At 47.7% G+C, this 13917-nt stretch overlaps 1 protein-coding gene across 1 annotated transcript in view; it reads right to left on the bottom strand.

Moving 5' to 3' along the window:
- FNDC1 (fibronectin type III domain containing 1) overlaps positions 1–13695 on the bottom strand; it is a 103131-nt gene extending 89436 nt beyond the window's left edge. The window contains exon 1 of the mRNA XM_081829254.1: positions 13406–13695. Within this exon, the coding sequence (XP_081685380.1) occupies positions 13406–13514 (109 nt within the window). The 5' untranslated portion in view covers positions 13515–13695. The remainder of the gene's footprint in view (positions 1–13405) is intronic.
- Between the last annotated feature and the right edge of the window lie 222 nt (positions 13696–13917).

The raw sequence follows: 13917 nt of genomic DNA, 5'->3' as shown, positions 1-13917 counted from the left end.
TCTTGGCTCAGGTCTTGATCTCACAGTTGTGAGTTTGAGCCCTGCACTGGGCTCTGCACTGGGCATGGAACCTACTTTAAAGGTTTTTTTTTTTTTTATTTGAGAGAGAATGAGATAGAGAGACAGCAGGAGAGGGGGGAGGGTCAGAGGGAGAAGCAGACTCCCTGCTGAGCAGGGAGCCCGATGTGGGACTCGATCCCAGGACTCCAGGATCATGACCTGAGCCAAAGGCAGATGCTTATCCAACCAGGCCACCACTGGCTTTTCCTTTGAGCTCCATTGTGTCCAACAGTGTACGTGACATCTCCAGTGGAACCCAAAGAACACAGATGTCTGAAGGATGACTGGAAAAGAAGGCATTTTAATTTGAACCATTAGTTATAAAGAGGAGAACCAGGACAAAAGTTGCATCATGGAGGACCGAAGTGGAGAGATTTTCAGGAAGAAGGGAATGCTAAGTCAAATAAAGTCTGAGAAGAGCCCACTTTTCTCCACTTAAAATTAGGACAGGTCCACTCCCACTCAAGGCCTAAAAACAAAGCAAATAGTTCATCAAAGTTTCTCCTGGAAAATACAAAACTGAATTACTTCCTTTTCTACAGCTACCCTCAAAGGATTGATGCAAGAATAAAATGTGAAAGAAAATCATAAGGCACTCAGCTAATGTGGGAGGAGGAAGAGCCACAGACGGGCTGATGTAACCAATTAAAACCCAATAGAAATGACGGGGCATGATTCCCAGTACCTGGGCTCTCGGTCAATTCTCCCTGCTCATGTAGCAGAAGTGGGCTTGGGGTCTTCATTTTCCTCAACCTTAGGAAATAATCTTTGAATTAAATTTTAAAATCTTAAGAGTTGAAAGGAAATTTAGGTAATCTGATCACCTTCCCCTTTTCAATCTGCCTATGGATTCTGTGCCTAAAACGGTCTTCAATAGTTTCCATGATTAGACAGGTCTACCTAGGCAAATTACCCCACGTTCCCTGCCTCTTCAAAGGTAAATCTCAGTGAAGGTGTTCCTCAGCCAGGTGACATAGAGTTAGTATGCAAGATGCTGCCCTGGGAATACAAGTGAATAAATTCACGGCTGTGTAAGGAAGGCAGTGGTCTTTAGGGTTCTGAGGGAAGCACTGTACTGGCGGCGCATGAAAAGAAGAGTAAGGGTATCAGACATTTAATATCAACTGAGTGTTACTAACGATGAACATTCTCAGGGCTCCGAGGGTGAGGAAAGGAAGTCTTTCTCAAGTCAGGATGATCAGAGAACAAAGTACGACATTGGTAGGATTCAAGGGGGGCCTTTGCCAGAGATTTTCCTCAGGTGTGGGAGACTTGGCCAGTGCTTTCCACAGCTTGGATTCTTTTTTTTAATTTATTTATTTTTATTTAAATTCAATTAACATATAATGTATTATGGTTTCAGAGGTAGAGGTAAGTGATTCATCAGTCTTATATAATACCCAGTGCTCATTGCATCCACGTGCCCTCCATCACCCAGCTACCCCATCCCCCCATCCCTGTCCCCTCCAGCAACCCTCAGTTTGTTTCCTATGCTGAAGAGTTTCACAGCTTGAATTCTAAGAGGACATTTAATCAAGTCCTTTCTGTGACTCTAACCCAGCCTGCTCTTTACCCTTGAGAATGCTCTGAATTGCTCCCTAAAATGAAAACTCATTACAATTTCAGAGCATCAGTGGACCCCACAGAACTCATCCCAGAGACTTCTAAGTCAAAATCCTCATGTTCTGCAAGAGAGACATGTAATCTGCTCAGACAATAGCTCATGTCACATCTCCAAGACTTCTTCCTTCCTAGGTATTAGAGTCAAAATGTGGTGATGACACAACTCTAAAATAGGATCAGCCTGGGTCTCAGGGAAGTTGGGGAGCATAGTGTTCTCTGTCCCTCTTTTCTCTTCCCCTTGGCTCTGGTTTGCTCAGATATCTGCAGGTATATATGTGGATTCTGAGAGTTATTAACCACAAGAAGAGGTTTCAATTCTCCCAGTCTATCAGAAAACAATAGAAGGCAATTGTTGGGTGGGTTAGAAAATGTGAAAAAATGGAGCAGGGCCAGCGCATGTGTTACGACAGAAAAAGGACCTGACATTTTTCTGTGACATAAAGAATGTCAAAAAGTCAGATACTCTGTGAGAGAGCAAGGCTGCCTCACCTCATCACCTAGAAGTCTCAACTAGAGACTACAATCTAGATAAGAGAAAGACAGTGGTGCATCCAAATTTTATTGAACAGGAAAAAAATATAGATTGAGTGAATATTCAAGTGAGGCCACCAGGCAAAGTCCTCACACAAATTTGCCTATTTCTCCTGCTAATCTAACAATTTTATGTATGTCAATGTAAAAACATTCAGAACTTAACACTATACCTGATGAGTAGAAGTTGATTAGAAAGTACTAGATGATCCTATATATTGCTACACATCACAATCAATGCCATTATTTATTGCTACATCAATCCCGACTTCATTATTAAGTCTTTGTACCCGTGTGCCTCAGAGCCTAGCATAGTCACTGGTCACAGAAGATCTGAGTTAATTACTTAATTACTTACTTTGTGAATGAAGGATTCAACCAGGTTTGATCTATGAATTAGGCCTACTGAATGTGCGTAGGCCTTTGGAACTCTGGGTTGATAGTTCAGCACAGAGTACAACACAGTGACTCATGTCTTCCTACGGCTCGACTATGGCCCACTGCTGGAAGCTGCAAGAATTCTTTCACCTACTGAAAAGGAATTGTGTTGGTAGGCATACCATATGTTGTGGGTTGAACTGTCTCCCCAAAAGCTATGATGAGCGCTAATGCCCAATACCTGTGAATGTGATTTGCAAATAGGGTTTTTGCAGATGTAATCAAGTTAAGATGAGGTTATGCTCGATTAAGGTTGGCCATGATCCAATATGACCACTATCCTTATAAGAAGACTCAGAGAGAAGACCATATAACGAAGGAGACAAGAGAATGGAGTGACACATCTATAAGCCAAGGAACATCAAGGATTGCTGGAAACCACCAGTCACTAAGAAGAGACAAGGACGGAGTCTTCTCTAGAGCCTTCAGACACGAGTATGACCCTGCCCTACAGACTTCAGACTTCCAGCCTCCAGAACTATGAGAGAATAAATTTCTTTTGTTTAAAGCCACCCAGTTTGCAGTCCTTTTTTACGGCAGCACTAGGAAACTGGTATACCAAGTAAACATAATTCTTTGCTCCAGCTGCTGATGGACTTCCAACACAAGCCAACACTCTTGAAAACTCACAGACTGACCTCACAGGGTTATGGGAAGAGGGAGGCAGGACACTGTCCCGCACTCGCCGCCCCCACATATCCTGCCCTTGTCAGGTCATGTACATAAATATATTTGGTGTATACCACATGTAATCAATATCAAAGAAAGCACACATCCAATCATTCAGCAAATATTTACTAAGTATCTTCTCTCGGCAGGCAGCTTAGTATTCTAGGCAATGAAGAGACTTCAGTGAATAAAACCAACAAAACGTCCTGCTTTTATGGAGCTTATAGTCCAGTGGAGGACAACAGGCAACTATCAACTACAAAAGCAAAATACATGAACTATTAGGTGGGGCTAAAGGTTGTGGAGAAAAATAAAGCCAGAATGAGAAGTGCTGGGGAGGGCGCCTGGGTGGCTCAGTTGGTTAAGCGACTGCCTTCGGCTCAGGTCATGATCCTGGAGTCCCGGCATCGAGTCCTGCATCGGGCTCCCTGCTCGGCAGGGAGTCTGCTTCTCCCTCTCCCACTCCCCGTTTGTGTTCCCTCTCTCGCTGTGTCTTTCTCTGTCAAATAAATAAATAAAATCTTTAAAAAAAAAAAAAAAGAAGTGCTGGGGAGTAGGGATAGGATTACACTGTTAAATTGGGGAGTAAGTGGTCAGTCACATAGGGCCTCGTGAGATGTTGCATAAAGAATCCGAAGACTTCGAGGAATGTACCCATAGATGTTTATGGAAAGTTGTTTAGGCAGAGGGAACAGTAAGTGCAAAGGTACTGGGGCTGGAAGGTCCCTAGCACATTAGAGAACCAGCAAGGAAGCCAAGGAGCTAGAGCTGCCAGTGAGGGAGGGCGTGGTATGGAAGATGATCCTGTGTAGCCCTGATAACTTGTTAGGATTTGGGTTTTTATCTAAGAGAGATGGAGAGCTACTGTGACTTCTGGGACTTCTTGCATCATAAGAATCACTGTGGGTGCTGTCTTGAAGAGGGTGTAGGCAGAGGGTGCAGAAGCAGGGAGACCAATAAGGAGGTTCTTGCAGTAATCCAGGTAAGGTGGCCCAGACCAGGGTGGCAAGCAGTACCACCCAAATTACATAGCACGATATCTCAGAACATACAAAAATACTGGCAAGGTAACTGTAGTGATCTCAAGCAGAAGGGGCGAAAATACTTCTTAAAAATAGGCTTTTACCAACCTCAAAAGGTGACACATTACACAGTTCCATTCCTATGACATTCTTGAAATGCCAGAATTATAGAGGTGGAGAATGGACTGGTGGCTGCCAAGGGCTGAGGTGGAGGCGAGGAAGGGGAACGTATGTACACACATGACAAAATTACACAGAAACCCACACAACACATCACACTGGTGAGGTGGGAACAGTCCGCGGATCGTGGCAATGTCAGCTGCCTGACGGACCCCGCACTAGAGTTAAGCAAGGTGTTACCTTTGGGAGACACCGGGGGAAGGGCACAGGAGACCTCTGCATTCTTTCTTACAATTGCATGTGACTACAACTACCTCAAAAATGACACTTTAAAAAGCTGTTTTTCAGAAATAGTCCTTTATGCCTACAGTGGAGTCCAAAACCCTGACCTGGATGTTTGGGGAAAAGAGCATGCCAGGGTAGACTCCTGATAAATGACCGCAGAAAGTGCCCTTGGAAACCAAGCCACCACACTGCAGACCACTGTGGGACAGGCAACCCGGAGCTTTCTGTTTTCTAAGTGGAAGCAGGCGGGTGGCACCATCACGGTCTGGAGAGACTGAGCCTTCTCCGCAGCGGATTTTATTTTTTAAAACGCTGCCCCTGTAAGATGGTGCCACTAAGAAGGCTGCCTGCCCAGCCATCGCCCCACCAACAGCAGCCCCTGGCCGGGGTCTTCAGAAGACGGCCCTGGCCTGGCCTGGCTGAGGTGGCTGCTCCCGAGCTCCTAGGAGACCACACCTGACTCTTGGGGTCCCTGGCCTCTTCCCCTGCCCAGCGCTGCGGGTTCTGGCTGCCGTGGCCACCTGTCCACCACAAAACAGCCTTCAGACCCCGGAACGGGTGGATGCTTAGTGGCCTTCCTAGCGGAGTGTCACTATTTAGACTCTAAGGGCCTGCATAAATGATATCCATTGATTTCCTCCTTTCCAAGTTCCCCGCCATCGCCACTCCCACGAACTCCTAAAATTACTCATACAGTTTTTTCCCTTGGAAACCCCACTGAATTCCATCCCCAGAACCACCCTCGACCCCAAAGCCATTGTATTCAACTCTTGAGCACTCCCATCTTAACTATAAAGTCTACCAATCTGCCCACATGTGGACACATGAGACTCATGGTAACTTGGAACCCATTCCAAAATGGGATCGTGCTAGAACACTTCAGATAGGACTGAAGGTAAAGACAGTAGTTAGGAGCTCTCAGCTTGGTCTACAATGTAATGAAGAAACCCCCAAAGCCTCAAATAAATAAACAGATATAAAAGAACACCCGCCCCTCTGGTCTGACTCCTGCACTGTCCTCCACTCAGCGGCCGTGCACCCCCCACCATGGCTACTCCTTCAATGGTCATGACTACTTTGGACTATGGTCAAACTCCAGGACATCCCTGAGCTGCCTAGCAGGGCTGCCCTTCTAGCCCTGAATGCCACCATTCCCCCAGGGGGGCCACTTTGCAGGAGCCACCAGAAAACACAAGTTTCTTCAAATGTGTCATGATGCTCCTTGCCTCTCTGTGCCTTCACACACACACGGCACGGTGTTCTTCCACCTGAAATGTCCTTCCTTGCCCTCCTTCCCTAACTAATCCCACTCCCCTCCTCAAAACCCAGCTCGAATATGGCTGTCCTGGATGTCCAGTCCGAGTCCCCCCAGGGACTGTCCTAATATGCACCACGTTGTGTGCATCCCCTCCCCCACCCCCCTCTGCCTATGCCTTCTGGACAGAGACTGTGTTTATTGGACTTGGTATCCCTGCATCTGACATGCATTAATGCTGACTGACTGACTGAACGGATGGATGGATGGCCTTTAAATGGAGACTCAAACGAAGTTAGAGCCAGAAGGGGCCCTTAGCCATGGTCCATAGTCCGATCTCCTCACTTTGTAGATGAGAAACAAGCCTGCAGAATTATGACCTGCCCAAGTTCACACAGTGCAAATTAGCAGCCGGGTCAGGTGAAGCAAATGTGGGTGAAGAGATGTGACACGATAAAATAATCCCTAAAAAACAAATCCCAGCATTTAGAGAACACTGTTTTCTGAGAAGTTCCAAACACCTTAATGATAATGCCACCCCTATGAGAGGTAAGGATCTGCCAACCCCACAGATTAACAACTAATGTCTGTCAGCACTGTTCCTTGATTTAAATGGTCTGCTGTAAACAAACTTCAATTCTGGGAACCTTGTGGTTACAGCACAAGGCTGACAGGCTCCATCATGAGGATCAGGCATCCACAGAGAACCACTGTGCTAAACGCTGAAGGGTTTCTGTAACCAGCTAGACACAGAGCACTGATCTCAAGGGCAAGTTTTAACAGGATCCACTAAGGAAGGGACACCGCCTGCCATGAGGATTGTGCTTATACCCAATGCCAAATATATTTTGTAACAGGGAATAGGTTCACTGCAACTTCATCTGAAGTTAAGCCCTACTAGAGTTCAACACGCTTCGGTGTGTGACAGGATCATTTCTCAACAGCCAACGGCAGTGTTACTGGAACGTAGAGTTAGAAGGGCATTCTGAGCAAATCAAAAGTGGTGGGGCCAGCTCCCACCTCCAGCCCAAAGAAGAAAACACAGGGAATTCATCAAACACCCAAACAGGAACTCGTTAGTCTGCAGGAAGCCCAGAAGATGTGGGTCCAGAAGGCTGGGGTCCAAATCCTGGGATACTACAGACTACATGACTTTGGGAAAACCAGCTAACTCCTTTGGGAAAACCAGCCAACTCCTGTGAACTTTGGGAAAACCAGCCAACTCCCGTGAACCCAGTTCCCTCACGGTGAGGGGAGGATGCTACCAACTTCACAAGGTTGCCACGAAAATCAGATGACGTAACATAGAGAGAAATGGTAATCTCTGTGGCACTTTTAACTGCCAGTTAGTATTAAAAGGAAATTAAAATGCACTCCGAAGAACTCCACGTAAAAATGAAAATAATATTGTGTAGGTTATACCATATAGATTATGATGCTATTATAATTTAATCATTTCCTCCCCATATAAGGGACCACAGCAGAAGTGAGTAATAACATGAGCAGCTCCCCAGCTATTTTGCTAGACTTACAAATCTGCCTTAGAACGCACATTACTCTCCCCAGATACAAAAAGCATCCAGGGAGGTTAACGGGGAGAAACTGAGACTGATTAATCAACTCACTCAAAACAGTGCTCAGGAGGCCCGCGTCCTCCGCCCGGGTCCCTTGTCCCTCCCTGTCTTCCAGCTGCTGCAGCTCTGGGGACCGGCAGAGATGCCAGGAGTCCCCCAGCGCTCAAGAGCTGCCGACCCCTGCTTTAGCTTCAGGCTTTCAAGCTCCTCCTCACCAATGATCAGCTGAAAACTGCTAACAAGCACTCAATGCCACTCTTAATGCATGATCTGTCCTTCCTGACTTACTGTCTGAAGGAAGCTTCAGCGAGGAGCAAAGCTGACAAAAGGCAAACATTAAGGGAAACCCAAAGCAAATAACTGCACGTTTATCCTAAATTTTTTATCTCTTTAAAGCCACAGCTGCTGGGGCCCGAGGGCAAGGGGCCAGAGGGCGGTGGAAGCGCCGCCGGAAGGCCAGCAGCGCCCTCTAAGGGCCGCGGAGCGCAAGCGCGGCCGCCCTCGGGGCCGAGAGGAAAAAGGAAGGAAAGGGGGCGGGAAATGTGGCTTCCTCATGACGTCACCCAACGCTCAGCGGCAAAAAGATACCTTATTAGAAATTTCTAAATTTTAACCATCTGGCCCATACTGGAGAAATTTCCTTAATGTAAAATCAATAATAACACAATTCCCAAAAACTGAATTAAATTCGTATTCTTTGTAACAAGGATAAATTCTAGAAGGAAGGAAAAGAAGATGTTAGCTCGTATGTATAATACCCCGATCCAAATGCCCTGATATGTGCTTACTAAAACTCATAAAAGAAATAAGGAATATCTGTCCCTACCCCCAGCTACCCAGCTTGCGTCAAAGGCATCTAAAATTTCAAGTTCGGATATATTCTAACGGAAATAGTCAATGGATTAACAAGTAAATATACGTATTTTTTTTTCCTCTCCTTTATTTTTATACCTTTAAATACTCGCCTGTATATTTTCAAACTGAAATAACATGTCCTGGTAAGAGGTTTAATGATAACTTAAGAAATCCCCAGTTCCATAGGAACAATGAAGGGAGGTTTGCTCCTCATTCAGCGAAGGGTGATGGGGTCCTTTCTGAAATGTTTGCGTCTAGCCTCACCCCACCACCATCACCTGTAATAGCAGGACAACAGCCCCCGATGACGTGCATCCCGCAATCCCCGGACCCTGTGAATATGTGACCTCACATGGCAAAATGGACTTCTTCGCAGATGTGATTGAGTAAAGGACCTGGAGATGGGGAGATTATCCTGCATTATCCCAGTGGGTCCAATATAATCACAAGGGTCCCCATAAGTGAAAGAGAGAGACAGCAAGGCCAGAGTCAGAGAAGGCAATGTGTGGGAGGGAGCAGAGTGACAGGACCGCTGGGAGGGGCCGCTAGAAGATCGTGGGCACCTCTAGAAGCTGGAAAAGGTAAGGATCAGATTCTCCCCCAAGACCCTGCAGAAGGAGCACAGCCCTTCGTTTTAGCCCAATGAGACCCATTTTGGACTTCAGACTTCCAGAACTACAAGATAATAAATGTGTGTTGTTTTAAGCCACTAAATTTGTGGTAATCCATTACAACAGTAAATAGGAAACTAATACATCCCCCCCACACACAAAATCCTCACCTCCTCCCCTGCCTGTTTTCAGGGAATGAGCCTTTGTGACTTAACTAGAGATATGAATGGCCCTGTCAAGAAATATTGATAATGCTCTGGTACCGTCCAGTGACAACTCTCCAAAGACATGAATTATCACTCTGCAATTCTATTACAACCTCTGATTTCACAGTAACAAACTGCATGCTCAGTTGATGAGTTAAAACAGTTCTTTCATCTGGGTGGGCTCCGATGCACAAGATAAAAGGAAAGGGTATATCCACCCTCTCTTCTCAAAGAGGACAGAAGTAGGAGGGAAACCCTACAGAGCTGGGTGTAGGTTGGGCCACAGGAAAGCCCCTGAGGACTTCTGGAGATGGAAGGAATCTTTCCATTCACTTGGACTAGTGGAGACTGACTAGCTGGCCCAAGGCTGGGCCACACAGCGTGTGAATGACACAGCACTGAGACTCAGAGCCAGTCATCTTGATGGGGGACCTACTTCCCCTCTCTATCCCAGTGGTTATCAAACCTCCTGTTCTCTGGATTCCTGTCTACTCTTAAATTAATGAGGATCTCGCAGAGGTTATATTTATGTGGGTTTAATCTGTTGTGATCTATTGACCAGAAGTGTAAACTAAGCACACATTCCGCTGCATGCATTAAATCATTTTAAAATAGCAGCAGTAAGCCATTTCATATTGGCATTAAAAAACCTGTATTTTATGAAAAATAACTGTTTTCCAAAACAAAAAGAAATAGAAGAGTGGCATTGTTTTACACTTCAGCACATCTCTTCAATGGGAGACAGCAGGATCTCTTCTCTGCTTACGCCTTCAGTCTATTACAATATGTTGTGGTTGAAGTGCCCGAAGAAAATCCAGCCTCACACAGGTCTGTGGCTGGAAAAGTATCTTAACCGCCTTATGAATCATTTTGGGAAATCTTTGATACTACACCAAAACTCATCAAGTAGCGGTTTCTTCAAGATTAGCCGTGATGTAGAATCTGAAACCATATGAGGAATTTTTCACATTTTGTTACATGAAAAATCCACTGGGCTTTCTTGCACTTTGGCTAGATCGTTTAGCCAGGCAAGATTTGGTAACATTATGCACTGGTCACTGGGAATTCACTGGTTCACTTGGTTATGCAGGTCATCTAAATGCTGACATGTTTTTATACGACAATATTTAAGCCACTGCATTCATTTATCTCACCACCGATATTGTTAGAAAAGTTTTTAAGCATTGGGAAGCTTTCAAATGATGTTGGAGATAACTTGGCAAAATTTCTAATTTTCATTTGAAAGCTCAGACTTTATCACTGGCAAACAGACTATCAGTTATTTTACTAGAAGTGACAGGCCCCCTTGTTCGTCTTGGAGAAGATGTCTGCCAAATACCCAAGTTTGTCTGCGGTCATTCTTTCTGGTAAATATGGTGTGCCATGAAGAAAGAAGCTAGTTCAGTTCACAACTCAAACTATCACACAAGAGGTTTCCTCAGGATTACCAGGATTTTCCTTAGGATTTTTCCTCAGGATTACCACTGAACTTGGGCAGCTCGCAGAAGTACTGTATGTCCCTTTCCTGTTCCTTCACACAGAATATTAAAAAGACATGCCTTCCAGGGTAGAGACTTGGTAAAATTAATAATTTTTGCACCAGGACATTCTTAATTGCAACTGACATATCTTTTCTTCACTTCAGTGACTACTAGTTCATTATGGCGCCAATGCTTCGATTCACCCAAAAGCACCAGCACTTTCACCCACCAAGCTTTCCACCCTTGCTGCAAACAGCAACACAGTAAAAAAAGAAAAAAAAAGGCAAACAGTATCTGGGCATTTCTTTGAAAATAGTTTTGACCTTGCAGAATCCCTGAAAGGATATTAAGTTCCAAAGAAAAAAATGAAAGTCACCCATAACCACCCTAAGATAACTGCTAGAAATGTCTGCGAGTTTGTGTGTCCTCCCATGTTTAGAGATACGTATCCTATCAGACTGGCAAGTGCCACCATAATCTTAACGGTTGCCTAGCAATTTACTGTAGGGAGGGATGATGGAGGTATCACTTGCTTATTTTGATCTATGTCTTAATGGACCACCAAGGTAAAGGGTTTATTTAGATCTTTAGTATGCCCTGCTTATCTCCTCTGTTTTAAGGAAAGTCCCGTGCGCTGTGGTGGCCTGTCATTTAGAGTGGCTCTGGGTGCTTTCATTAGAGGGATTCTGGCCCCCAAAGCTTGGGAGCAGGGGAAGGTTTGACTCAAGCAGCTAGCTGGGCCCATGCATTGATTCAACCAGAGAAGGAGCCGTATGCCCATGGCCTTGCTGCCAGACCCAGAATCCAAGTCCGGAGCAGTGACTGTAGCTACGTAGGGCAGGACAGACGGGAAGCCTTCCAGAGGAGCAGATGAAATAAGTTATGTGCCCCATGATCTCTTTCACAGCACCGAGGAGCTATCTGCAGAATATAGCTGTTGCTTTCCTTCTATTAATTTCATTTGAATGCAGTAGATGTTCATTTCGAAACGTGCTGGTCCATTTCTAGTCTGATCGTCATTTTCCTGCAAATCCCACGTCAACACAGTCGAGAGAAGTGCCAGCAAGCATTCCAGCTCCCACATTCCACAGCTCAGTGGATTTACAGAGCAGAAGGCAAGAGAAGGAATAGCAAGGACCATGGCAGCATTTCGGGAACTGCCACAAAGAGCCCTGACTCCAAGCACACGCAAATGTAACCCACTGGGCAGGTGGCAGGGGAATCCACCAGGAATGAAGCTGGAATCATCACGAAGCCAGTTTAGCATTACCTCCAGTTCCAGCCCATTTTCTGAAACAAAACCCCTTTCAACATTCAGAAAATTTAATCTTGGGGGTGCGGGGGAAGCCATGGGTTGTAGGTGGGGAAGTTGAAAGGTTTTAAAATATGTTTTATTCTTGTTAACTACTACACCAAATATTCAGTGAATGATTTCCTAGAGATTGCTAACAGAGGAAAACAAAATCTCCCACTGGTACTGCCTTTTTTATGAAGAAGTGACTTCTGGCTTCCCACCATGTGGCATCAACCTGATGCAGATGTACCCACCAAAAAGAACTCCAAGGCAACGCGACTCCCCAACTGTCCCTCGTTTCCCCTTTCTAAGAGGGCAGTAGGGACACTAAATAGCATCATAACGCAAGTAGCCTTCCTTGGAATCACATCTGAATTTTTATAACCCAGCTGGGAGTGAATAGTATCCACAAAAATGTGGACTCTTGGATTCCTACAAACTGATGACATAAGTAAAAGCCACACCGTTTCAAGTGTGAAAATGCCTGCACAGGAGCTGGGACCGAGGGCTACCAAAGGCTTAGGGATGAAAACCCACCACAAACTTTAACTCTCTGCCGGAAACCTTCAAAAACGTCTGACACCGAAAAGCGCTGCTCACATTTCAGCCCCGAAAGAAAGCATCCATCCCATTGCCAGCCCTCAGTCTCTTCCGGGAAGGGCGAGCTTCTCCCACTTTCCCGCTCCCTCCTCTCAAGACCAAGGTCTTCTCCCAGCTCGTAAGTTCCCACCGGGAGGTTCTGGCCTCCGTCCGAGCGCCGCTGATGCTTGGGCGCCGAGGTACCCGGCCGCCCCCGGGCAGCTCGCAGCTTTCCCCCGGGCGCTTCTAGAAGAGTCTTCCCTCCCTGCCTCCCTGCTGGTCTCCCGAGGGCCACCCTCCAACAGGCATCCCTACCTCCGGGCAGGCGAACTGAAGGAAAGAGGGATGCCCACGGGGATATTCTGGGCAAAGGAAAACATCACCCCCTCCTCCACCGCAACGCCAAAGGGTCGCTTTTCTTTTTTCTTGTTTTGTTTTGTTTTGTTTTTCCTTTGCCTGAATCTCTCCGGGAAGTTAGACTGACTGCTCGAGTCTCCGGACTCCGCGGCATTCGACGGCAAAGTTGAAACCGAGGGCGCTGAGCTCCCCGGCACCAGTGGTGTCCCGCGCCCGCCTCCCGTGCGCAAGGCGCCGAGTGCCCAGACCCCGCGTCCCCAGCCGCCCCTCCGCGCCCCGACCCGCGAGCGATGAGGACGCACAGGTTAGTGACACGACACGCACAGCACAGAGCGGGACGGCGGTCCCCGGAGCGACAGGCAGGGTGGATGGTGCATGGAAGGTGGACAGAGAAGCGGCGAGGAGGCGCGGAGAGCCGGGCAGCCGAGCCCGGGACTGCGCGTACCTGGAGCCCCCGCCGGGGACACGACGGGCAGCAGCGCGGCCAGGAGCAGCAACGCCGCCCAGGGCAGCGGGCACCGCGCGCGCGGGGCCGCCCCGGTCTCGGGCGCCATCGGGAGCCCGGGGTGCGCGGCGGGCTGGGCGGGCCGGCTGGCGGGTGGGCGCTGGGAGGGAATCGGGGAGCGCGGAGGCGCCGCCGTCGGGTCCCCGCCGTCCGGTCCCCGCCGTCCGTGTGGGTGTGCGCGCTCTGCGCCGTGCCCGCGGCGCCCTGGTCCCGCGCTGATCGCTCCGCCCGCGCACCGGCCGCCGCGCTGTGTACTGAGGCCTCCGGCCGCCCGCCGCGCCTTTTAGCCGCGAGCGGGCGCCCCCTGCCGGCGGCGGGGCGGCGGGACGGGGGGCCCGGGCGGGAGGGGCAGCGGGTGCCGCGTCAGGACTCCGGGAGCTCGAGCGCCCCGGAACCCCGCTTGGTGGTTCTGAAAATTCGGTGATTGCGATGCGGGTCGAAGGGGCCTGGGA

This window comes from Leptonychotes weddellii, chromosome 8, assembly GCF_054177405.1.
Source record: "Leptonychotes weddellii isolate Sample4059 chromosome 8, ASM5417740v2, whole genome shotgun sequence".
Taxonomy (NCBI): Eukaryota; Metazoa; Chordata; class Mammalia; order Carnivora; family Phocidae; genus Leptonychotes; species Leptonychotes weddellii.
This window is presented reverse-complemented; position numbering and strand designations above follow the sequence as displayed.